The sequence below is a fragment of the Siphateles boraxobius genome, unplaced genomic scaffold (genome assembly GCF_051911475.1).
Source record: "Siphateles boraxobius isolate OS27281-9 unplaced genomic scaffold, OSU_SipBor_1 6, whole genome shotgun sequence".
Lineage (NCBI taxonomy): Eukaryota > Metazoa > Chordata > Actinopteri > Cypriniformes > Leuciscidae > Siphateles > Siphateles boraxobius.
Window position 1 is genome coordinate 38,922,158 of NW_027509186.1, and position 25,749 is coordinate 38,947,906.

General features: G+C 40.7%; 1 protein-coding gene across 1 annotated transcript; it reads left to right on the top strand.

Moving 5' to 3' along the window:
* Positions 1-1,818: 1,818 nt before the first annotated feature.
* Positions 1,819-25,074, top strand: LOC143715438 (uncharacterized). The gene is made up of 3 exons (XM_077207237.1): positions 1,819-1,985; positions 21,530-21,764; positions 22,020-25,074. The coding sequence occupies exons 2-3, from the start codon at positions 21,680-21,682 to the stop codon at positions 22,934-22,936; spliced, it is 1,002 nt and encodes a 333-aa protein (XP_077063352.1). The 5' UTR covers positions 1,819-1,985; positions 21,530-21,679; the 3' UTR covers positions 22,937-25,074.
* The last annotated feature ends 675 nt before the right edge of the window (positions 25,075-25,749 follow it).

Genomic DNA, 25,749 nt, shown 5'->3' on the forward strand with positions numbered 1-25,749 from the left:
ACTTGCAATCTGCTAGCGAATGTCGTCTTGTGGTACCATCTCAAAGAGGCACAAAATCTCTTTCTCTGACCTTTTCCATGACTGTTCCCTGTTGGTGGAATGATCTGCCTAACTCAACCAGAGAACTTCTGAGTCAGTAGCCACTTTCAAGAAACTGCTGAAGACGTATCTTTTTCGGCAGCACTTGATTCAGTAAATCTAACACTTTCTCTTCTCTTCTATTCTATCTAAATAAAAATAAAATAAAATAAAAAACTGCACTAAAGTTACATAAACCGAGAGGGGTTATAGCACTTATGTATTGTTGTCCTACTGTTAGTTTAACTGCTTCTATTGTTCTCATTTGTAAGTTGCTTTGGATAAAAGCGTCTGCTAAATGAATAAATGTAAATGTAAGAATAAATAGTTTTGGCTGGGTAGCAAATAAGGAGGCACAGGTAATGGGTATAACCGAGATAGAAGTAGCTCCTTTTGTTATAATTTCATCTATACCCCCATGGCTATTCCCAATGCCAGAAATAGACCTATTCATACATAAGGAGATACACAAGAATGAACCAAATTTACCATTAAAAGTAATCGTTCAACAATTCATTAATCAAGTATAGAACAACATGACTCAAATATTCACAGATGGATCAAAAGACCCTATAACAGGTAGAGCAGCTGCAGCAGTGTATATCCCTCAGGACTATGTTAAAATTTCAAAAAGACTAACAGATCATATATCTGTTTTTACAACAAAACTGATAGCCATATTATTAGCTTTACAATGGATAGAAGAAAAGCAGCCTAATAGTAGTGTGATATGTACAGACTCACAATCAGCTCTGCAAAGTTTAGAGAGTGGAACATCTTTAGCAAGACAAGATATTTTAAATAAAACATTGCAGAAGTTATATACCATAAAGCACTTAGGTGTAAGGTTGAGTTTTTTGTGGGTTCCAGCCCATGTCGGAGTAAAGGGGAATGAGGAAGCTGATAAACTGGCAAAGGAGTCGTTGAAAGATCCTGAGATCAACATCAGAGTACGGATGAGTAAAGTGGAAATTAAAGGGCTGATTGGGACTGAAGTGAAAAAGACGGGCAGAGGATATGGGACAATGAAATAAGAGGAAGACACTTGTATAGTATACAAAGAAATGTGGAGGTGGAAAGAACAACTGTTAATAATAATAATGTGGTGGTGATGGTGCAGTGGATAAGACACATGCCTCTGGTGTGAGAGACCCGGGTTTGAATCCACTGCGAGACACCAATGTGTCCCTGAGCAAGACACTTAACCCCTAGTTGCTCCAGAGGCGTGCAACCTCTGACATATAGCAATTGTAAGTTGCTTTGGATAAAAGCGTCAGCTAAATGAATACATATAACAGGAAAAAGGATGTGATAATGACAAGATTACGTATTGGACATACAACACTAAATCAAAGTTTACATAAAATAGGAAAACATGAAAGTGGTAATTGCGATAAATGTGGATATCCAGAAACAGTAAATCATATATTACTAGAATGTGTAGCATACAATAGAGAAAGGCTTGAATTAATTCAGTCACTAAAGGATAGGGGTGTATGAAATTATTCAGTTAAGGATATATTAGGAGAAGGAACAAATTATACAATACACGAGAAAGTATTCAAATTTTTAAATGACACAGAACTGGTAAAAATATATAATTTATTTATTATTATATATATAATTTCTTTTTTTCTTTTTGCACCAAGTGTATTCTACCAAGTAGTGCTTCTTACTCCAATCCAGTAGATGGCGGACAATGCACCTTTACGTTGGCTTGCCAACCACCATGTAAACAACAGATGAAGAAGAAGATCCTCATTGTGAAGTTTTGTTTTGCCCTGGTGAACATCTCTGAGCGTTTCTGCCTGTGGTTTTGTCTTCCCGTGGATTACTCTTGGACTGTTTATTCTCTTCGTGATTCTTTGCTGCCTGCCCTGGACTGTTTCTATTGTGGACTGATTTATGTAAGTTTGCTGCCTGACCTACATTTATGTCTGTTTTCGGATTACTAGTTGCTTTGTCTCTACTGTTGTGTTTGCTGGTTATTGACCCTGATTGTACGACCAAGATTATAATAAAGCTGCAAATAATCCTCGCTTTCCTGAAGCCTCGTTACAATTGAGTGAAGTTTTGAGTTTATATTATGGAAGTGCCATAAAACCGGTGTTACGGATCAACTGGGGATGATGTTAATTGGGGAAGTGCGCGTGCACGCAGACAGTTTTACCTGGATTGCCAGCAGATGTTAAACGGTGACAGATTCGTCACAGACTCACAGCTAATTTTTCACTGAGCATATTTAAAAGCTTTCCACGTTATTGGTTGTTTGTATAATATTAGGGCTCTGTTGTTTACTCTGCGCTGCTCCGCTGTATGTTTCAGACGCCTTTAAGGAAAGTTTTAATGTGCTTTAATTTCGCAACACACAGACCACGCCCACATTATTTTGTTCCATTCGTTTCAATGAAATTTGTATCTGATGACAACTGTTAATATATTAAATAAATTATGCTATTGACATTGTGTCTTTGCAGTGCGTGTGTATTCGCAGATTATTTTTATGATGCCAATTTGTGTCTTAATATTAAGAGGCACAATCTGAGACGTTGCAATTGCTTTCTGACGGGTGATATGGATCATGTTAGGAGGGGTCAGGGGGTTTCTCCCCCAGACATTTTTTAAATCCTGGCTGTTAAACATACAATTTCAATGCAGTTTTGGGAGGGACAGAAATACCTTAACGAAGCTAGCAGCAACCCTCCTCTATCTGAGGACTAAGTTAAAGTATCTATTTAGTAAGTTTATGTAAAAGACAGGTTGACTGTAAGCTCAAATTCAAAAGCTTTTGAAGTCGACTTCATTAAAGCATGTTTGCACACACACTTACTGTACACTTAGGTAGGGCTGGATGATTAATCGAAAAATAATCGAAAACGAAATTCAGAGCCTATAACCGACGTAATTTTACCATGTCGGTTATTTCGGTTTTTTAATCCTATTAATATTTCCGCCCACTGTGTGTTAATGTACTTTCCCCTTAAAACATATTACCGCGTGTGTATTCCCGTAACTCCGCCCCGTCCAGTCTGCGACATTGAAGCAACATGAGCCCCTTTCACAAAGCGCGTTGATCCCGGGAAATTGCCAGAACAAACACCTTCTGTGTGGACGCAAACACGACCCCGGATTGATGCCAGGTTGGGGACATAGTAACATTGCCGTGTTCAGTCCCGGAACGCGCGCTGTGTGTGAACAAAAGCCATAATCAATGTCGTAATGATGGCGCTAAGCCGGGATCGTTCGCCAGCGTGAAACGGTTCGTAATGCGCTAGTTTATGATCGAATCAGAGAAAAACTAATGCACAAGCGTGGTTTCTCGAGAGAAATCGCAGCTCATAAGCAAACTATAGACGCCGCTGGGACATGTCACGTGTCTTTGCGGGTTGTGCGTGTCTGTGTGAACGCACTCTCTTGATTCCGGGAAATCACTGGCAGTGTGAATGAACCAAAGTCAAACGAACCCGGGTCAAATCCCGGGCCACTTTATCCGTGTATTTTCCGGAATCTCTGTGTGAAAGGGAACTCAAACACTGAGTAAACTCAGCAACAGGAGCCGCTTGTACCAAAGAAACACGCGAAAAAAGATAGAGACTGACAAACGCCCAGCAACAAGTGCCTGCACTCCACAAAGCAGGTTTCGATAACACAAGCATTTACAAATGCTACACAATATGAAAAGGATTAGCTTTTTTAGTTTTATACAAGTTATATTTTTCTTTTTAGATGGCAATATTTACAATAATTTATTTTGTTTACAAAGAACTATTTTCTACATTTTTAGGAAACTTTCTTTTTACATTAAAACGTAATTACTTTTTTATAAGACGTTTTTATTTCAAGCATTGTATGGTTTGTTTGATTCAATTGTTTGAAATATTTAATAAGTAAGCCTTAAAAGCTATCTGTGTGTTTCCTTATTTTAGAATCACAAAGATAGGATTATGCATTCTTTCATTAAAAAAATAACCGTGAACATATTTACAGTATAAGCCTTGCCAGTGACACATGAGAAAGAATTTTTTTTAAATCATCGTTCAATAATCGTAATCGAGGTAACTTGTTCGATTAATCGTGATTATGATTTTAGCCAAAATCGTCCAGCCCTACACTTAGGCCTACTACGCATGATTTTAAAAACAGTACCATTGCAGTTTTTATGTTATGATTTTAAATTGGTATGTTACCTAAGAACGATCTTACATTAAAGGTACATAAAGGTGCTGAGGTCTGACTTTGTGGTGCTCTGAAATTAAGTTATTTTAATATTAATATGTGATGAAGGACTTTGAAAAAAGTTTGACAGATTTCAGTGCTGAATAAGGTTAACACTACCCCGTTTATTTGAAAATGGTTAATATTTGACAGAAATGTAAAAAAGTAATCAAATCAAATGTAATATGTAACATTACTTTAGTAATCCCACTACCTTTTAATATCATCCGATAACTAATTCAATGCCAATTTGTTGCTTTGCCCTGTGCCCACTTACCACTTTAAGACCATCTGTAAAACATTGCCAGCTCAACGTGCGAGACCAGTGATTTGCTTGAACATACACATAGATATATACACTAGATGTCGCCTTGGCTACGGCAGTTCATTGGAATGAATGCCTCAGTAGAGTTGCCATCTTGAAACAGGGGAACCCCTCATCAGCGTCAATGTAGGAAAAGGTCTAACGGAAATAAAACCACCATAAATCGTCATGCATGCGATTTTCTAGTTGTTTTGGCTCGTTCCAACGGTCAGACATGTAGGCTATTTATTATAGAGTCCAGAGAAATTAGGCAAGTTTGGCAAGGCAAGTTTATTTATATAGCAAATTTCATACTCAATGGTAATTCAAAGTGCTTTACATAGAAGAAATTAAAATAATCAAAAGAAATCAGAATAATTAAAACAATTTAGAATAAAAGATAAAATACAGAAATAATCAAATTAAATCAGAGTAATTAAAACAAAATAAAATACAGTGCAAACAGTCGGACGAACAGTGGCACAGTGCTCATTCAGTAAATGCACAGCTAAACAGATGTGTTTTGAGTCTGGATTTCAATGTGACTACTGTAGGGGCACATCTGATCTCTTCTGGAAGCTGGTTCCAGCTGCGGCTGGCATAGTAGCTAAAAGCAGACATGCCATGCTTAGAGTGAACCCTTGGTATTTCTAGCTGATGTGATCCTAATGATCTTAGTGATCTGTTGGGTTTATATTCAGTGAGCATATCTGCAATGTATTGAGGTCCTAGGCCATTGAATCATTTATATACCATTAGCAATACTTTAAAATCAATCCTAAATGTAACTGCCAGCCAGTGTAAAGACCTGAGGACTGGTGTGATGTGTTCATATTTTCTGGTTCTGCTCAGAATCCAATCAGCAGCGTTCTGTATGAGCTGCAACTGTCTTATGGTCTTTTTGGGAAGGCCAGTGAGAAGTCCATTACAATAATCCACCCTACTGGTGATAAAAGCATGCACAAGTTTTTCTAAGTCTTGACTGGAAACAAAGCATCTAATTCTTGCAATATTTTTCAGGTGATAGTATGCTGATTTAGTTATTGCTTTGACATGACTACTGAAACTAAGGTCTGACTCTAGAGACACACCCAGATTCCTGACTTGATTTTTAGTTGTTTGACCCCTAGACTGAAGGTATGCGTTCACCTTGAGAACTTCATCTTTGTTTCCAAACGCAATGACTTCAGTTTTGTCTTTGTTTAACTGAAGAAAGTTTTGGCTCATCCAATTGTTTACTTCATCAATGCATTGGCAAAGGGAGTCAATGGGGCTGTAATCGTTAGGCGATAGGGATAAGTAGAGCTGTGTGTCGTCTGCATAGCTATGGTAAGCGATTTGGTTCTTTCTCATTATTTGGCTCATTGGGAGCATGTACAGGTTAAATAGGAGTGGCGCAAGAATTGAGCCTTGAGGGACTCCGCATGTCATGGATGTCCACTCAGACTTATGGTCTCCTATACTCACATAATAACCTCTCCCTCCTAAGTATGACCTGAACCATTTTAGGACCATCCCAGAAAGCCCGACCCAGTTTTCCAGCCTGTCAAGAAGTATGTTGTGATCGACAGTGTCAAATGCAGCACTGAGTTCGAGTAGTACCAGAACTGATAATTTGCCTCTATCAGTATTTAAGCGAATATCATTTATTATCTTTATGAGCGCGGTCTCTGTACTGTGGTGCGGTCGGACACCAGATTGAAAATTGTCAGAGTATCCATTCGAGCTTAAGAATTTGTTCAGCTGATCGAAGACAACTTTTTCAATGATCTTGCCTATGAAAGGAAGATTTGAGATCGGTCTATAGTTGTTTAATATGGTCTTATCCAGATTGCTCTTTTTCAGGATGGGCTTGACAACTACAGTTTTCAGGGAGTTCGGAAAACTCCCAGTGCGAAGTGAGGCATTTACCACTTCTAGGAGATCTGCTTCTAAGCTGTGTAACACATTTTTGAAAAAAGATGTGGGAAGTGCGTCAAGGAAGCAGGTTGATGTTTTTAGGTGCTGTACGGTTTCTTCCAAAATGTTGCCATCAATTTCTTCGAAATCAGACAAAGTGACTACTTTCTCAGGCTGTTGTCTGATCTGCCTGACCCCAGCGCAACTCAAGGATGAGCTGATCACCTTTCTGATATTATTGATTTTCTCAGAGAAGAAGGAAGCAAACTCACTGCACTTGCTCTCTGAGAGCATTTCACTGGGAATCTGGTTTGGGGGGTTAGTCAGTCTCTCTACAGTAGCAAAAAGAGTGCGCGTGTTGTTTTTATTGCTGTTTATAATATTCGAGAAGAAAGTCTGTCTAGCTTTGCCTAGTTCCTTATTGAAAGCATGGATGCTGTCTTTGTAGATGTTATAATGGACTACAAGTTTTGTCTTCCGCCACATGCGCTCTGCTTTTCTGCATTGTCTTTTCATATTTTGCACTGCTGTTGAGTTTCTCCAAGGTGCTTTTTGTCTGTCACTCTTCTTCCTGACTTTCACAGGAGCAATATCATCAATTACACTCTTAAGTTTTGAGTTAAAAGAATCAAGGAGAAAATCAACAGAGTCAGCAGATATGCTTGGTGTTAAAGATATAGGCTAGCCTTCATAAATAGTACACTAGTGTTCTCATTTAAACATCTCTTCTTGACAGACACAGATCTAGCTTCAATGGCAGGAGAGATCAATATATCAAAGAAAATACAAAAATGATCAGACAGTGCTACATCCTTAATAACAATTGATGAAATGTTTAGACCCTTACTGATAAGTAAATCTAGAGTGTGTCCACGATTATGTGTGGGTCCATGTACATGCTGAGTCAGATCAAATTTTTTTAAAACAGTTTTGATTTCTTTCGCATATTGGTTTCTGCATTATCTATGTGAATGTTAAAATCTCCAGCAATGGCAAAGCAGTCAAACTCTGAGGAAATTGTTGATAACAGTTCTGTTAAGTTCTCAGCAAAAGCTGGAGAGTATTTTGGAGGCCTGTAAACAATAAGTAAAATGCGTGGAGCACCTTTTAACACAATACCCAGATATTCGAAAGACGGGTAATTCCCAAATGATATTTGCTTACATTGATAGACATCTTTATAAAGAGCAGCTAAACCTCCGCCTCTTCTGACAGCTCTGCAGAGACTCATAAAAGTAAAGTTAGGTGGGGCTGTTTCATTGAGGACTGTTGCACTGCAGCTGTCTTCTAGCCAAGTTTCATTTAGCAACATAAAATCCAGGTTGTATGTGGTTAAGTCGTTGACTAGAAGTGATTTATTTTTAAGTGAGCGGATGTTTAAAAGTGCTAACTTAACAGTCTTACTTTTTGTCCCCACAGAAGTATGTCGTGTAATAGGCACCAGATTAGGTGGGTTTGCTGTACGGCTTTTGAAGGCCTTAGACTTTCTATCATGTAATCGAACAGCAATAGAGAAAGATACAGGCACACTGGGTTCCCGCTTGTTCTGTAAACATTTGAGAAAGTTATTGTTATCATAGCGGGGACCCGACACATATCACTGAGAGCTGGTATCAGTTGTTTTTGGTTCACCTCGAGCCGCTGGAGGAGGGTGTGGGCCCTGGCGCTGTGGCAGAGGCCGAAGAGCTCTCACAGGAGGAGGGAGAGGGCGAGCTGGGCCCGCAGGCTTTGGTGGTTGTGGGGCCTGGCGTTTTTTGGTTGGTATCTGGGGGCTCGCAGCAAAAGAGTGGGATAGTCTAGTTCCAGCATGCACCAGTTGTTCCATTTTCTCTGAGAAGCACAGAAGGGGAGATGCTGGAGAGAGGGATAACGTGTCCGGTGAGGGCGGCTGTTGCTCTGGTGTTATTGGAGGCTGTAATAAGCTGTCCTGGTTTCCCTGGCTGTTTTCCAGAAAGTCGTCCTTGGGTGCTGAATCTTGGAGCAGTGCTAGTATGTCACAGTCTGTCTGTGGTGAGCTCTGTGGGCAGGGCTCAACTGAGATTGTGTCTGTGAGCAGAGGCTGTTGTGGCTAAGTGGTGTTATCACTGTCCTTGTGTGATGCGTCAACCGTAAGTCTATTCAGGTGCGGAAGTGAAGTCCTGTGGTCATTCATGCTGTATCCAGGTGTGTGTGTGTGCCATTCAGGTTGAGTGGATTGGCACACATTGCAGAAGGATGACGGAGGGAGAGGTAGATATTGTCCTTCAGCAATCTTGAACCAAGTTTGTTTGGGTGGTGGCCATCCTGTTGAAACAGTTGCCTCTGACTCCAGAAAAGATTGAAGTTGTCAATAAAGTTCAATCCTTTTATATTGCAGGTTTTTTGCAGCCATGTATTAAGCCCAAGCAACCGTGAAAACCTGTTTGTTCCTCTTGCTGGGAGTGGTCCACTGATGAATGTCTGAACTTTCAGTCTTTTAAGTGTTTCAAAAATTTCATTGAAATCCTTTTTAAGAAGTTCCGACTGCTCTTTATGAATATCATTCTTCCCCACATGAATGATGAGTCGATTTGCAGTCTTATGTTTCATCAGAATGTTCTGAAGTTCCCTGTTTACATCAGAAGTTGTTGCTTGTGGAAGGCAGCACGTTGTTGTATCCCTGCTATTAATGTTTCTGATTACAGAGTCGCCCACTATCAGAGTACTGGGCCCGGCTGCGCTCTGAGCTGAGTGCCGCTGTCTGCTCGACCTTGAGCCCCAGTTAGCATCAGTGTTAGCTACTGGCTGTGTTAGCTACTGGCAGTGTTAGCTACTATTCCAGAGGAGGCATTTTCTTATCCTTATGAATGTAGGCAGTTGTGTTTTCTCTTCCCCGGAATGTAAGCTTTCAGTGGGAGGCTGGTCGAATAAAATAATTCTGCTTTCTTTGTAGTAATCCAAGCGTTTGAGCACTGTGCTGATTTGTTGAAGTTAAAATTAGGTGATAAAAGGAGATAAAATATAGAAATATAAAAGCGATAGAGCAAAGCGCGGAGCAGTAAGCGAGAGCATCCGAACAGTAGCTGAGCAGGAAGTGAAGAGAAATTACATTTTTTTTTTACAAAATTTCACAATCTTGTGAAATGTAATCCCTTGCTGTCTGGTTTTTAGATTTCGTTCGTGTAAACATCCATACGCAGCACAAAAGTCCGGTATCATCCATGAATTCAGCATTACCCAGCTACTTCCTATGACAAGACCCCTGTTCCAAGATGGTGGCGGTTTTGACGCATGTTTAGAACCCCAAGGCGACATCTAGTCGGGGCTCGAATTTTGGTGCGGGATTGCGGGTATTGCCATCATTTTAATCATTCCCACAGGTCTTGCGTTTATAAGGCGGGAAATTCCCGCAAACATTCATTCAATCTAGCATGTAGGCCTATGAGTAAATTTAACCTAACAGATTATAAGATCAAATCAGTCATTTTAAAACTTTCTGCGAGACGCAATTTCACAAACAGCGTGAGTGATTCTGCCAATGCTGCGTCTTCTCTGTCTCTTAAAATAGGTTGTACAAGGCAAGCCAATCGCGCTGCAGCTGCAGGCGGTGATTCTAGACACTCGCGTTTCAGGAGTCGGGACATATGATGGAAATGTCACTAGCACAATCGGGCCATTGCATCTAGGGGTGGGCGATATAGCCTCAAAATTCTATCACGATATTTCAAGAATATTTGCGATAATGATTAGGGCTGCAACAACTAATCGATAAAATCGATTATAATCGATTATGAAAATCGTTGTCAACGAATGTCATTATCGATTAGTTGGTCTGCTTACGTCACGGGGAGCGTTTACTGGTACGCACACACACGCAAGGTCTCTCTCCCTCAGGCGCTCTGCCGAGCGCGCGCGCTACACGGTTTGGAGCAGTCTCTTCTGTCTCGTATGCGCGCTCTTGCTTGCGCGCTCTAGATTTCGGGAGTTTGAACTAATTCAAACTGCATCAGGGAGCCGCAATCAATATGCGGGAGACTCCCGGGACTTCCGGGATGTCTGTATTTTGTCTCGAGCATCAGGTTGTGCAATCAGTTCGCTCGCAACGTAAGTGATGGATTAAAATAGCGCTACCGCAGAAATAGGTTAAATTAAAACGGTGTTTACAAAGTGAAGCATTAAATACAAAGGCAGTTAATAACAGCAGCAGTAAAATATTGTTTTTTAGTCACTGTACTCAGTGGTTTTCAGCGAATGCTTGTGCACTAATGCATAATTTCTCCTGTCCTTTACTCAAGCCTGTTAGCTTGCTGGGTAACGTTACCTCCATTCCGTTCTCTTTTTATAGCATTTGTCTACTAAGTTTTAATTGTTTTTCAAACGCGATCTACTGCGGCTCTACATTCATACAATTGTTTTCAGTCTTTCTATATTTATTTAATCAATTTATCCTTATATTATATTCTTTTATATATTATATATATAATATATATTATATTCTTTATCCTTATATTCCTTATATATAATTAATTTTAAATAAAAATTAAATGAATTATATATTTTAGATGTTTTTAGTTTGTTTTTAGTTCAGATATTCACATCTGAACAACATGTCTGTGTAAATTTGTTTTAACAAAAATTGTGTTAAAACATAATATGTTGGATATCATTTTTTTAACAATAATCATGTTTGTCAACTTGCCATCAGCAATTATCATTAAAAACAATGCAAATATTGATATTAGTAAAACTCAATGTGTGGCTTTTGCACTTTTTAAAGTACACTTTTACACATAAATACCCTGATTTACGGTTTTATTTAGTTATAATAAAAAAAAAATCTAATTTAATTTCTATCCGATTAATCGATTAATCGAAAAAATAATCGCCCGATTAATCGATTATCAAAATAATCGTTAGTTGCAGCCCTAATAATGATATTTATGACGATATAGACATTTTTTTGTTGTTGTTGTTGAAAATGTTCTTATTATGTTTATCTCGAATAAATGTTTGCTCACTCATTTCGTTTTTACAATGTGGTAATTTTGTTAAGAGTTTACACAACACAAGGAAGCTTGATTTCAATCTTTGAATTAAATGTTATATGTGTGTAGGTCTAACACCAGTATTCAGAAATACTACAGAAACATAATAAAGTAATCAAATGTAAAATAACACATAGTCTTTTAGTTCTGTTTCCTGATTAAATTAAATACATAGGCTAATAATTCTCATTCATTACAATTAAAGCTATCTTTTGTTGTTTTGACGACAACATTAATGAGACGCATAGTCTATGGCTGCTGTCACTTTTAGAGCTTGTGCACGGATCCATTGCTGTTTTCATTATACTGTCTGTCACACTGTGACATGCGTTTTATACATAACCGACTGTATTTATGAGTATACTTACCAAGACCGGAAGTTTTACACAATTTTGCGTTTTTCCCCCCATTAAAGCGATATAATCCGCGAAAAATAACTTTAGTTTCTCGCGAGCTGTACTCTATGTATGCACGCAGTGCAACTCTCTCAGAGAGTGCGCGAGTAGCTTACTGGATAGTTTAAAACCGCTTGAATGTTTAAACTGATAAGAGTTAAGAAGACTTGAAAATTATAAACTTTAGTTACGATGCACTGATGCCCCGATTGTGCAAGAGACCATTCAGTCATGTCCCGACTCCTAAACGCGCGCGAGAGAAGACGCGCGTCGGCAGCCCCGCTGAACACTCATGCTGTTTGTGAAATTGCTAAATCGTCATCGGAGGCTGACAGGCTGCTCTCGCGCTCACACATGCGTTGTTGTTGTGCGTGCTAGGGAACGTAAATGCGCCATACGTCATCGCGTCGCTATATCATTGATATCGCGATATGACACTATTTTTATCATGTAAAAATGTATACCGGTATTATCGTGGACGGTATGATATGGCACACCCCTAATTGCATCGTCATTATTGTTTATAATTTGTGCGTCTTTTTAAGTCTTACCTATTTAAACATTCAAGCGATTTTAACCCGCATAACAAACAGCTCGTGAGTAACAAAACTGAGTTATTTTTCTTGAATTATAGCGCTTTAACGGTCAAAAGCACACAACATTGTCTTAATTCCAGTCTTGGGGAGTATCCTCTCAAACACAATCGGTTATGTCTTAAAAAAATAATACAAAAAGAAAATGAATGTGACACTATAATGAAAACAGTATGGGCCGTTCACGTTACGTCTTTTGCGCGTTCATCCTTTACTGAAACGTCGTCATGGAGAGCGTGTCTCACGATTGCTTAGCAACAGGGAGCCCTTTTTAAAAGAGGAGAAAGTGGCGCGGACTGCGCTTTACGACGCCGCTCGCGCTCCCACAACCGCAAGCCGCCTCCTGAGCGACGGGGTCCTCGGCCCAAGATTGTGCTGAACCCTGAGCCTCGAAAGCCTTCCTAGCCACAGGAATGAGAAGAGAGAGTGCGTGTCTCGCAAAAGCCGGACCACTCTCTCTGCAAAATCTCAAACATTACCCAGTCCCCGTACAGGCGGCTGGAAATGTCTATACAGCAGTCAATGGGCCAGTCACAGAGCTCGCTCACCTGCAAACAAACGCCGTTTTTACGGCGACACACAGAAAACACAAAAAGAGTCTTTTTCTGCCTGTGTCACTAAGGGTTCACATGTCCACAAAGTGTGCATTCCCAGATACTCAAAACAATGCCAAATTCATTCCCAGCTCAGGCTGCACGCCCCATGAATGTAGATCACGTGCCTACGGTCATGTACGCACCACTACACACAAGCACTGTTCACACAGTTATGAATTCATCCCCAGTAAAAGCGGGAAACATTATATAAGTGACGCGTGTGCCTACCACTGTCTATGCACCCCCACTTATAAACACTGTCCCTACAGTGTCAAACACAACCCCAGCTCAGGCTGCGAGTCTTACAGACATAGCGCGCGCTGTTGTAATCACACACGCACCCATTCACTCAGCTGCTCAGCGTGCGCCCGCGCCTCTGAGAGCTATGAGCTCAGGCGATTCGCTGGCCGGGTCCCTACGTCACAGCGGCCCGCCCCTAGCCTGTATTCAGCCCATATGTGACCGGTCACGGAAACTAGGGACACAAGTCGGTTCTGGGGCATTTTGAGTTATTCATATATTCTGAAAGTGTAATCTCCAAGCTTTCCAACGATGTGTAACATGTGGAAATCTGATAATATTTGGAGAAGTTGTGGCCATTTTAAAGTAGGCACTTAAAAAAGCTCAAAGATGAGAAAACGACCTCTAAAGATTGTGCAGTTCTCGCCTGTCTCTACTGCTGGGGATGACAATAGGGCTCATTTACATCTCATTTAGATAAGCCATACCCCCTGTAAAGCTCCTCCATGTGCTTTACAGCTTTTTTTGCACTTCGAATGAGTGCACTTCTGCCGCACTAGGCGAAAAACAATTGTGCTGCCCCTCTATTTGCAACGTACCAGCAACAACACACGAAGACCAATATGCCATATAGCCTGCATATAACCCAAAACCAGCAACAACACACAAAGACCAATATGCCATATACATATAACGCAAAACCAGCATCAACACACAAAGACCAATATGCCATATAGCCTGCATATAACGCAAAACCAGCAACAACACACAAAGACCAATATGCCATAGACATATAACGCAAAACCAGCAACAACACACAAAGACCAATATGCCATATACATATAACGCAAAACCAGCAACAACACACAGAGACCAATAAGCCATAGGCCTACATATAACGCAAATAGTGCGCAACGCTCGCGTGCCCAAAATGTCAACAATATTAAAGTTTATGCAGGAGGCAAATGCCTGTTGGCATTTTTCTTTAAGCAGTCATGACAGGAATTTTCCAAATAATCACATTTCACCTCCTCAAATTACGGTTGCAAATCTCTTTACACCACTTTCTTATGTGCGTATACACACACAAATGAAATGTCCGCAAGCACATTATATCATCAGCAGGTTCAGCATCTTAAATAACGACTAAAGAGCAAATGAAGCTTAACTTACATTTCAGAAACACGCACGGCAGGCCTTCATCGCAGCAAAGGTCTTAACTGCATCCTCTATTTCGACTCTCTGTGCCAGTATATGTTCTATGGAGATTGTTGCCAGTCCATTAACTCTGTTCCCTGTTCACAAAACGTTCCCCATTCAAAGCAATCGGGACGTCAGTGTGAAACAGCCAGCCACCGCTGTCAGTGAGCCGAGCCGCCGTATTCAAGCACTGCGGGCGCGCGCGCCGCGCCCATACCTCCGGTTCAGTTTCCCGAACCCACGAAGTGCGGCGAAAACATTTTCGGTGTAACTGCCAGACGGTTCAGCTCGTCTGCGACAATCTTTGCGGTATCCATCTTCATTGAATTTTGATATCAGATAGAGCCGGCCAGAGCACAGCATAATAAGTAGCCATGCGGTTCACTTGGAGGGCGGGGGCAAAAGCGTCGGGTTATTCAGTATGGATATACACACAGACAATGACACGCCACGCCCCCACTGCATGCTAGAATCTCTGAAAACAAGCCAATTTCAACCTCAAAATGTAAGCTTTTAAATATACCAATACTGCTATCTCAAACATGGAGAGGCTTCTTCGTGATTTCAATTAACAGATTCTGCAAAAAAATGAAATTCAGCAAATTTGAAAAAAAAACTCTTCTTTCTCATTTTGCTTAAGTTGTGCTGCCGACTTGTGTCCCTGGTTTCTGTGACGGGTCACATATCTGTACACGCAGCGGCATGGGAAAACATTCCAGATATGCCGAAATGGGTGTTGAATATAATAAAGCACGGATACTCGCTCCAGTTCGCTCGCAGACCACCACGTTTTACGACTGTGGTCGAGACGAAAGTGAGAAAGGAGTGTCCGCATGTTCTACGCACCGAGGTGCGCAAATTAATAGAAAAGGGCGCTGTGGAAACTGTTTCCCCCTCTATGAGCGGGGCAGGTTTTTACAGCCGCTATTTTCTCGTCCCGAAAAAGGATGGCGGTCTCCGCCCCATCCTAGATCTCAGACACCTGAACAAAGCACTAATGATTCGCTCGTTCAGAATGTTAACACGTTAACATTGAACATTCACGAAATGTATGGATGCAGCACTTTCCCCCTTGAGACGAAGTGGAGTGCGAATACTGAATTATCTCAACGATTGGCTGGTCCTAGCACAATCAGAGAGTCAGTTAATAACACACAGATCTTGGATTATCAGCCATCTAGAATCCCTGGGTCTAAGAATCAATTTTGCAAAAAGTATACTATATCCCAGCCAGAAGATTTCTTTCCTGGGAATAGTTCTAGACTCGATGCAAATGACAGCTCGTCTCTCATCAGAGCGCGCGCTCACCATCCGGCGCCTTGCAACATCGTTCAGGGCGGGCGCGCGCGCCCCCGTCAAGCGGTTTCAGAGGATGCTGGGTCTCATGGCCTCAGCATCGGCCGTACTCCAGCTAGGATTGTTGCATATGCGTCCTCTCCAACGCTGGCTCAAGAGCCGCTTCCCTGCTCACGCGTGGCGTTCGGGCCACCTTTTAATCAGAGCAAACCACGGCTGTATAAAAGCCCTGACGCACTGGAAAGCCGCCGACTGGTACAAGTCAGGCGTGAGTCTGGGTGTGAACACAAGGAGAAAGATGATCACAACAGATGCCTCCAAACTAGGTTGGGGGGGCCCTTTACGAGGGCAGGCCTGTCTCCTGCTTTTGGTCAAACCCGGAGAAGCGCCTACACATAACTGTCTGGAGATGAAAGCGGTCGCTTTGGCTCTCAGAGCCCTGCTTCCACATCTAAAAAACGAACACGTCCTGGTCCGAACGGACAACATGACGGTAGGGTCGTACATAAATCGCCAGGGTGGACTCAGGTCGAGCTCCATGGATTCAATGGCCAGGAGACTCATCTTATGGTCCCAGCACAACTTGCGCTCGCTGAGAGCAGCGCATGTGCCAGGCGTGCTGAACCAAGGGGCAGACATGCTATCCAGAGACAAGATTCTCCCAGGAGAATGGGCTCTCAACCCGCTGACGATTCAGTGGTTATGGAAAATCTTTGGCGAGGCGGAGGTCGACCTCTTCGCCTCCAAGGAGAATGCACACTGCTCTCTTTTCTTCACGAAAAGCACGGACGCGCTCGCCCAGAGCTGACCGAGCCGCCCCTTACATGCTTTTCCCCCTATCGCGATGCTGCCACAGGTCATCAGTCGGGTCAGAGAGGAGAAAAATGCAGTGCTCCTGATAGCCCCACTCTGGAAGAACCAAACACGGCTTCCAGAATTGATGCAAATGCAATCTGCACCACGGCCGATTCCACTGAGGCCAGACCTCCTCAGTCAGGCCAGCGGGATGATATTTCATCCCCGCTCCGATCTGTGGGCCCTTCATGCATGGCCCCTCCACAGGTTCCCAGGAACCTCACGAGTGGAGCGCTAAAATCCATCGCTGAGGCGCGGGCGCCCTCCACGAGACGCTTATATGCCCAGAAATGGAAAGTGTTCAGTGACTGGTGTAACGCCGAGGGCCTGAACCCTGAAACATGCGAGATTACGAACGTACTCGCTTTTCTACAAGGGCTTCTGGAGGCGGGCCGCTCCCCCTCCACGCTCAAAGTATATGTGGCGGCCATCACAGCGTCACACGACCCTGTGATGGAACGTCCATTGGGAAGAAACGACCTAATTATTCGTTTCCTAAGGGGCGCTAGGAGGATGAACCCTTCACGCCCCCCCTCAGTGCCGATCTGGGACCTAGCTACTGTCCTAGACGCTCTTAAAGGGCCCCCGTTCGAACCACTCCGAACCGTGCACCTTAAGCAGCTCTCGCTCAAAACTGCGCTCTTGCTGGCACTAGCCTCGGTCAAGAGAGTGGGCGATCTGCACGCGCTTTCGGCAAGCGCTGCCTGCTTGGAATTCGGACCTAACGACTGCAGGGTCGTCCTTAGGCCAAAACATGGGTATATTCCTAAAGTGCTCACCACTCCCTTCAGAGCACAGGTTATCTCCCTAACTGCGCTATCGTCTCCAGCAGACGAACACCACGCTAACCTACTCTGCCCCGTTAGGGCTCTCAGTGTATTCGGAGCGTTCTGCCCTATTCAGACAGACAGAACAACTGTTTGTATGCTTTGGCGGCCGTACGAAGGGTCCCGCCGTTTCAAAGCAGAGAATCTCTCACTGGATAGTTGAGGCTATAGCTCTGGCTTATGAAGCCAAGGGACTTCAATGCCCCTGGGGAGTCAAAGCACACTCCACCAGGAGTGTGGCTTCTTCCTGGGCGTGGTCGAGCGGGATACCGATCGAGGATATTTGTGCGGCGGCAGGCTGGGCCTCACCGTCCACATTTATCAGGTTTTACAACCTACAGGTCCGACATTGCATTCCAATGTACTATCAGCATGATGCTAGTAGAACTATGAGTTCGTATCTAGATTATGTATGTGCTTGTGTCACACTGAGTGCCTTCTAGCCGCTCTTTACTTTTTTCCCACATATAAAGCTCGCCTCTGCCGGCTAGTTGGATGATAACTTTGCTTTTTAGCTCAGGCACCTGCCTCTGGCTATCATAAGGCGAAGTTTAGCACGCACAGCGTTTTGCATGGTGTTCCCATAGCGTAAGCTACTTACGCAATAGGAGAGACCTCTCGAAAGGGAACGACTCTGTTACTAACGTAACCTCGGTTCCCTGAGAGGAGGGAACGAGTATTGCGTAAGCTGCCGTGCTTGTGCTTGGTTAGTTCGCTTCAGTCGTTTTAACCTAAAGAACTCTCATGACGGGGCGCCCAATATATAGCTCTTGGCCATGCCCATCTTGGCGGGCTCTGACGCGCGCGGGCGCGAGGCGCGCTCATTGGTCGCGCATTCAGAGTCGCCCCGTCATTGGTTCCAGCAAGTTGCCGCAGCACACCCAATGACCGAGCTCCTTCGCTCATTGCTGTCTGCTGTGAAGCTGCAATGCGTTTTACATAAATACTTCAATATTCTCGAGAAAAGGAGTTTTCCCATAGCGTAAGCTACTTACGCAATACTCGTTCCCTCCTCTCAGGGAACCGAGGTTACGTTAGTAACAGAGTCGTTTTGCAATGTGTATGTATACATTTTTCTTACCCATTGGCCAGTTTGGCCTTCATACCTACTGCTCTCCATCTAATGTAATCATATTATATTAGAAAAAATTTCACAGTTGTATTACCTTTTTATAGCAAGACTAATTTAAAACACAATCACCCTTCATTGCAAAATTTCACATCTCCTCTTTATATAATAGTGTTCCTTTCTTGAGCAGCTGTCAGGATATTGGTTATCCTACAAAGTTTTTGATTTGTCTAACTTTAATTTCATCCATTTGCTGTGGTAGTATATGGCCTAACAACAATGACACCAGTAACAATGACACTTAATTTATAGACCTTTTTTTAATCTGTTCCTAACAGATAGCAGACGACAAAAATGAAGGCACATGATGTGATGAATAACAATTAAAGAGAATATGTTCAAGGATTAGTTCACTTTCAAAAAACATTTTTGCTGATAATTTACTCACCCCCATGTCATCTAAGATATCCATGTCTTTCTTTCTTCAGTCGAAAAGAAATTAAGGTTTTTGAGGAAAAAATTCCTGAGTGAGTGCTGTAGATTTATCAGCAAAACATAGTTTGAAAGTGAACCCTTTAATGAGTTTCCTACCAGTCAAATGAAGAGAACTGGCATAGTTGAAATTTAGATCACATAAAAAGTGGCCCAAACCCATTACATTTTATTTATAAAACTCATAGACCATTGTGTCATATTTATTTTGTTAAAGAGGTCAACAAAAAAGTAAACAATAAAGCATTTCCTATTGTTTTAGTGAGGGTCATGCTCTCTTCATGTGAGGTGACAAGTGAGGTTAGTGATGCAGGCCTATGTGAAAATTAGCCATAGAGAATATCGGTAGGGTATATACTTGTAATAATTCATCATCACAATATCATATGTTCTGCTTATTTCAGTAATACAATTTGTGGTTGCACTTGCCACTCTGTGTTTCTCACAGGACTTTAATCACTAAAGACAAAGTGTTCTTCTACATGTCCAATACAAGGAATTAGATAGGCCTACACAAAATTCAAGTTCATTCTACTGACCATAATTTACATTTGAGCAACTTACATTGCATCTCAAGGTACACATTTTAATTTCTAGTCTTCATCAGTTCTTGCTTTCCCTGGGAATCGAACCCATGACTTTGGCGTTGCAAGCACAACACTCTTAAGTTTGAGCTACAGGAATGCTTGATACAAAGGTTTGATCACTTGGTTGATCAAACAGAATTGTTCTGAAAGAAAGAAAGAAATTATTTTTTATTTTATAAATCTGTTGAAAATGTTACAAGTTCATGAGATAATTAACTTCATGACCCTATAAGCATTGCTGCTTTATATCCAGGGAAAATGATACGGAGGCATCAGAGCTGGTTGTTCAAAAAAGAGATCTAAATATCATAGCCGAGTAAAATAAGCTGACAAGTGTTTTTATATAAAAATAATATAAAAAATAGTAGATCCATTATAAAATTAGGCTATATGCAGATCTATAAATGCAACTTGTTGAAAAAATGTAAAAGACTTTGCGATTTATGTTTCTTCTAGGTAGCCTAGCTACTTTAACTTTATCTACATCTGTTCTTATGTGTGATTAGAACTCATGACAACACAATTAAAATATGATACACTAATGTTGAGAAGAAAATTCATACACGTCTTCTGAAGTGCGCTGACAAGTTTTTTCATCCAATGAAACCGAATGACCCATGTCAACATAGGCGTGGTTTCTGAGCTTGACACTAAACTTCTTTGAAAATGCATCAAATACGAAGGAATATCATACACTGCAAAACAAATCGCTTTATTCGCATACCAGTGTCAACTGGTGAAATATTCGTTTTTAATCGGTGATCTGTAAAATAGAATGAATCATGAATCTGTCGCTGTTAACATCTGCTGTAAATCCAGGTAAAACTATCTGCGTGCACGTGTGCGTCCCCAGTTAACATGATCCCCAGTTGATCCGTAACACCGGAATAAGGTTATGTTTGCGTTTTTCTGCCAACAGTTTTTTTTAATGCGCGTTTAAAAAAAATATCCAAATATCATTTTGGTGGATTAAGTCGTTGTTAAAATGTGTTTAGCTTTCATTTTGATGTTAATGTATGTTTATAGCCATATCTGTGACCTGTGTATTAGATGAATTGCAGTTACTGTTAGGGAGGACGGTAATTAATGTGTCTTTTCTAATGCATCCTTCAGCTGAAAGAGTGAATCTCAAGGTGTGTGTGTTTGTATCCTCTGTCAATAAACTGCAGATGTGGTTCATTTGTGTTGTTGGGTGAAATCTGTTATATACATGTGAAGCCTTTTTTATCATAGTGAGTCTAATAGGGTTAATATTGCTTACAATTTAAGTATTATCATAACATTTTGATATAAAATAGAAGTTAAGGTCTTTTGCCTTAGTAAGGCAGTACTGTACTTTAAAGTTTTGAACTGTTGTACAATGTTCACAGAATACAGTGACTTGGTCTCAAGTGAGTTAGATGTTTATTGAGAATACTCAGGGTTGGCTTATTCATAGTGTGAATTCAGGACACACCTGCATCCTTTATAAAAAAAAATTATATAAATATTAATTTTTTCTTCTGAAAATCTGATGACATATTTTGCACACAGGTAAAGGTGCCCAATATCAGTCATTTCTGAAAATAAATTACAAAAGTAAAAAAGTGTTTTGGAAAATAGCTCTTTATTTGATTATCATAAAAATGTGTTTTCTATACAGAGATATCGACATTGGTAAATATCGGTATTGCCCATTTATATTATATCGGTTATCGGTATCGCCACAATTTTCACATCGGTGCATCACTAATGATATTTGATAAACAGATCTCACTTGTTTTCTGTTATTAAATCAAACATCACCATAATGAATGAGCTGAAAACAGGGAACTTTTGGAGACAAAGAAGGTTTTCAGCAGCTCAGTTAAACATGATGGCCCTGTACTTTTTAAATGCAGATTGGATAAAAACACAGTGATCACAGTTCACACCTGCAGTGAAGCCCCTCCCACAACAATTCACCCATAAATACTGGGAATATTCCCATCATCCTACAAGAGAAGGACAAACTCCAGGAGTAGCAGCTGAAATCTGTGTGACTGTTAAAGATGGAGTTTATTAAAGAGGAGATTGAAGACATGAGTGATCCAGAACCATCCAGAATAAAACATGAAGATACTGAGGAACAAATAGGTTGGTGTCCATTCTTGATTCTTCATTGTTGACTGCTTTGGTAGATGTGAATTCATAAGCAGTGTATGGATGATAAATGATAGAGAAATGCATCTAAATGATCATAACCTTGTATATAGCAGTTGTCAAACATATTTCTGCTATATAAACAAGTGAATGACAGAACGAAAAGTGAAAGATCTTATCTCTGTTGCTTTCTGCTGTTAAATAATGGTTCATTTGAACTGATTCTAACTGTATTTCTGTGTATTCTAGACCAGGTGAGAGTGAAAGAGGAAAGAAAAGAACTGAATGAAGTGGAGGAGGAACATCATGACTTTACAATTCAAAGAACAAAATCCAAAAAGACGCACACCTGCACTCAGTGTGGAAAGAGTTTCACACGGAAAGAACACCTTAACCTACACATGAGAATTCACACTGGAGAGAAACCGTATACATGCACTCAGTGTGGAAAGAGTTTTTCTCGAGCATCAACTCTCAGTTATCATCTGCACATTCACTCTGGAGAAAAAACATTGAACTGTGATCAGTGTGGTAAAGCTTTTATTTCATTATCACAACTAAAACAACACCTGAAAGTTCATTCAGATGAGAAGCTTTATGTGTGTTCTCTCTGTGGAAAGAGTTTTTCGTGGCTGAACAGTTTTAAACATCACAAGAAAACACATAATGAAGTGAGAGATCATGTTTGCTTTGACTGTGGGAAGAGCTTTATTACATCTAGTGAACTGAAACGGCACCAAAGAATTCATACTGGAGAAAAGCCTTACAAGTGCTCATATTGTGACAAGAGGTTCACTCAGTCTGGATCTCTGAAAACACATGAGCGACTTCATACTGGAGACGAGTATAATTGCTCTCAATGTGGAAAGAGTTTTACACAGAAAGGAAACCTTAAGACACACATGAGAATTCACACTGGAGAGAAACCGTATACATGCACTCAGTGTGGAAAGAGTTTTTCTCATTCATCAAATCTCAGTGTTCATCTGCTCCTGCACTCTGGAGAAAAAGCATTTAACTGTGGTAAAGGTTTTATTTCATCATCACATCTAAAAGATCACCTGAAAGTTCATTCAGATGAGAAGCCTTATGTGTGTTCTCTCTGTGGAAAGAGTTTTTCGCGGCTGTGCAGTTTTAAACAGCACCAGAAAACACATCATTTTTAAAAAAAATATGCATTGCATTAACCCTGGTTGCATTTGAATGCATTGTATTTTTAGGGCTTTTTTATGGGCTGAAATTCAACATGGTTGTATATTTAAGTTGTGAATAATCCACATTCATCTTTCAGATTTCACTTCCAAAATATACATTCTGTTTAAAAATAAAACCTATAATATTCGCCAGGCAATTTTCTGTCCATTTTATTTCGCTTCCCCAAATTCAGTGATTCAAATTTAACAGAAAATGTAACATCTGACATCTGGAAACGGCAGGAATATCAGTAGATTGCCGATTGATAATCTCCATAGCTCTTAGTCCACCTCACCAGCAGGGGGTGCAAGCGGCTGTTGACGAAGACTAGAGCAACAGGTGAGAGAGTCATTCATTCATAAAAACGGATTTACCGAAATGGAGCAAGTAGTAATTATTTGTGATGATTGTCAGGACCAGTTTATATGGAAAAGCTGATAAAGACAAAAACTGTATTTACATTTAAGTCTTCACAGTCAGTGTTGCACATGTAAGCAGCTTTCTCTACCGTAAACCATATATAATGTTATTGGTTGGTCCAAGATGGCGACCGGTGCAGACGTCTTATTCTGAGCTCCGAGACTCTGACTGAGTATTAATGATTTGAATTTATTTTTTGAGACTGTTTATCGATAAATGAAGGAGTGGATCGTTGCTCTGTCACCCAGTAAGTTATTTCGCTCGAATAAAAGGCCCTTTGCTTGTTGTTAACCGAAGTTGTGCTAAACCAGGACACGTGCGCAGTGTGCTGTAAACGAACATTTTTGCTAACTAGCCAGGACAAGAGTGCTACGATGTCAAAGAGAGATGCCAAGAAGGTGAGAAAGGAAGGCTTGATAATGGATATAGAGGCTGAAAGTTCGTTCTCCGGTTTATGTACACCTCTTCCTGATACTCCCACAAAAAGCCCAAATCCTAAGAAAGTCTGTACCAAAGAAGAGGAAACGGTTTCAAATGCTGACATCCTAAAAGCAGTTAATGCTTTAAACGACCGTTTTTTGAAGTTTGAAGAAATGATCATGGAAAATACAGCTGAGATTGCTAAAGTGCAAGAAAATGTGAAAGGGCTGGAAATTCAGTGGAAAGGTACTGAGGACGCAGTAAAAAAGACGAGTGACCAGATGACTATCCTGAGGGAGAAACAAGAAGAGTCAGAGCGGTACAGAAGGAGATGGAATCTTCGTCTTCTGAATTTTCCAGAAAGCAGCAACGAGGATGTGAGGAAGGAGGTGTTGGAGATTATTGCGGAAATCATTCCAGAGGAAAAGAGCAAGCTTGGATTCATGGTGGACACTGTGCGCAGGGTCGGACGCCCGAGAGAGGATAAAAGCACACGTCCAATCATCATTCAGTTCACCATGCGCACCTTCAGATTCAAACTATGGAGAGCTTCCCTCAACGCTGATGTTATGAAGAAAAAGAGCCTGCAGATGACTGAAGATTTAACCCAACAGGAGAGACAAAGCAGAAATAAACTGTGGCCTCTTGTGAAGCAAGCGCGCGCTGACGGAAAGAAAACGAAATGGCAGGGGCCTGCTGTCATCATTAACGGTGTGAGACACACCGTATAACTTGTTAATCTTCCCTTAATGTGTGAGGTACAATTTTCAAGTTAACGACGTCACGTGATCAGGTTAATTTGTTCTTCTGGTAGACAGTTAAAAGAGCAATATGTTCACTCCAATTGTTAAATAAGAATGTTTAGGAGTTTGAGATACTCATGTTCAGAGTTTTCTACTAGGCGGTAAGCTAATCTTTTATATTTCCTATCTCAGGTTCTTTTTTTCTTAACTAGTTCCTATAACTTTAACAATCATCCAGTTCTTTATTTTTCTTTTTTTGTAATATGACAGACTTCCGTTTTAGTTCCTTAAAAATAATATCTTTGAATGTCAGAGGTATTCGCGATGGCAGTAAGAGGAAATCAATCTTTTTATTCAGTAGAGGAAAAAATGCTGATTTAATTTTTTTACAAGAGACTCATTCGGTGGACGATGATGTGAAGTTTTGGAAAGCACAGTGGGGTGATGTATGTTATTTCTGTCATGCCTCTCAACAATCAGCAGGTGTCGCCATTCTACTTAATAAATTTAAAGGAGATATCATTGAATCAGTGACCTCAAATGAGGGTAGATGGATCATCTTGGTTTTCAAATTAGACAATTCCTTCTTTATAGTTTGCAATTTATATAACTATAACAATACAGCTCAAGCAAAAATAATGTTTTTACAACTTAGTTTGAAACTTGAAGCCTTTAAAAACCAATACAAGGATGCACACTTGATTATTGGAGGTGATTATAATGATGCTCCTGATGATCTTGTAGATAGAGTACCGGTAAGATTAACTCCACATTTGAGATTCAAAAGTACTGCATACATTTGTGAACAACTAGCAATTATAGATGTTTGGCGTTTTCTAAACCCTGATATTAACGAATTTACCTGGAGCAATGTTAGTAGATCCTCTCAGTCTAGAATTGATCTATGGCTTATATCTCCCTCTTGTCTGCAATTTGTGGCAGAATCATCGCATAGCTATGCCCCATTTTCTGATCATAAATTAATTTCAATCCATTTAGCAGGAACAAAACAACAAAATGGTAATATACGTGGTTATTGGAAATTAAATAATAATTTATTAAAAGATGAGGAGTTTTGTGATTTAGTCAAAAAAACAGCAAAAAGCATATTTGATAATGACGAAATGAAACCCATACAAAAATGGGAATTTTTCAAGTTTAAAATGAGAGAAATAGCAATTAAACGAAGTAAAGCAATTAAA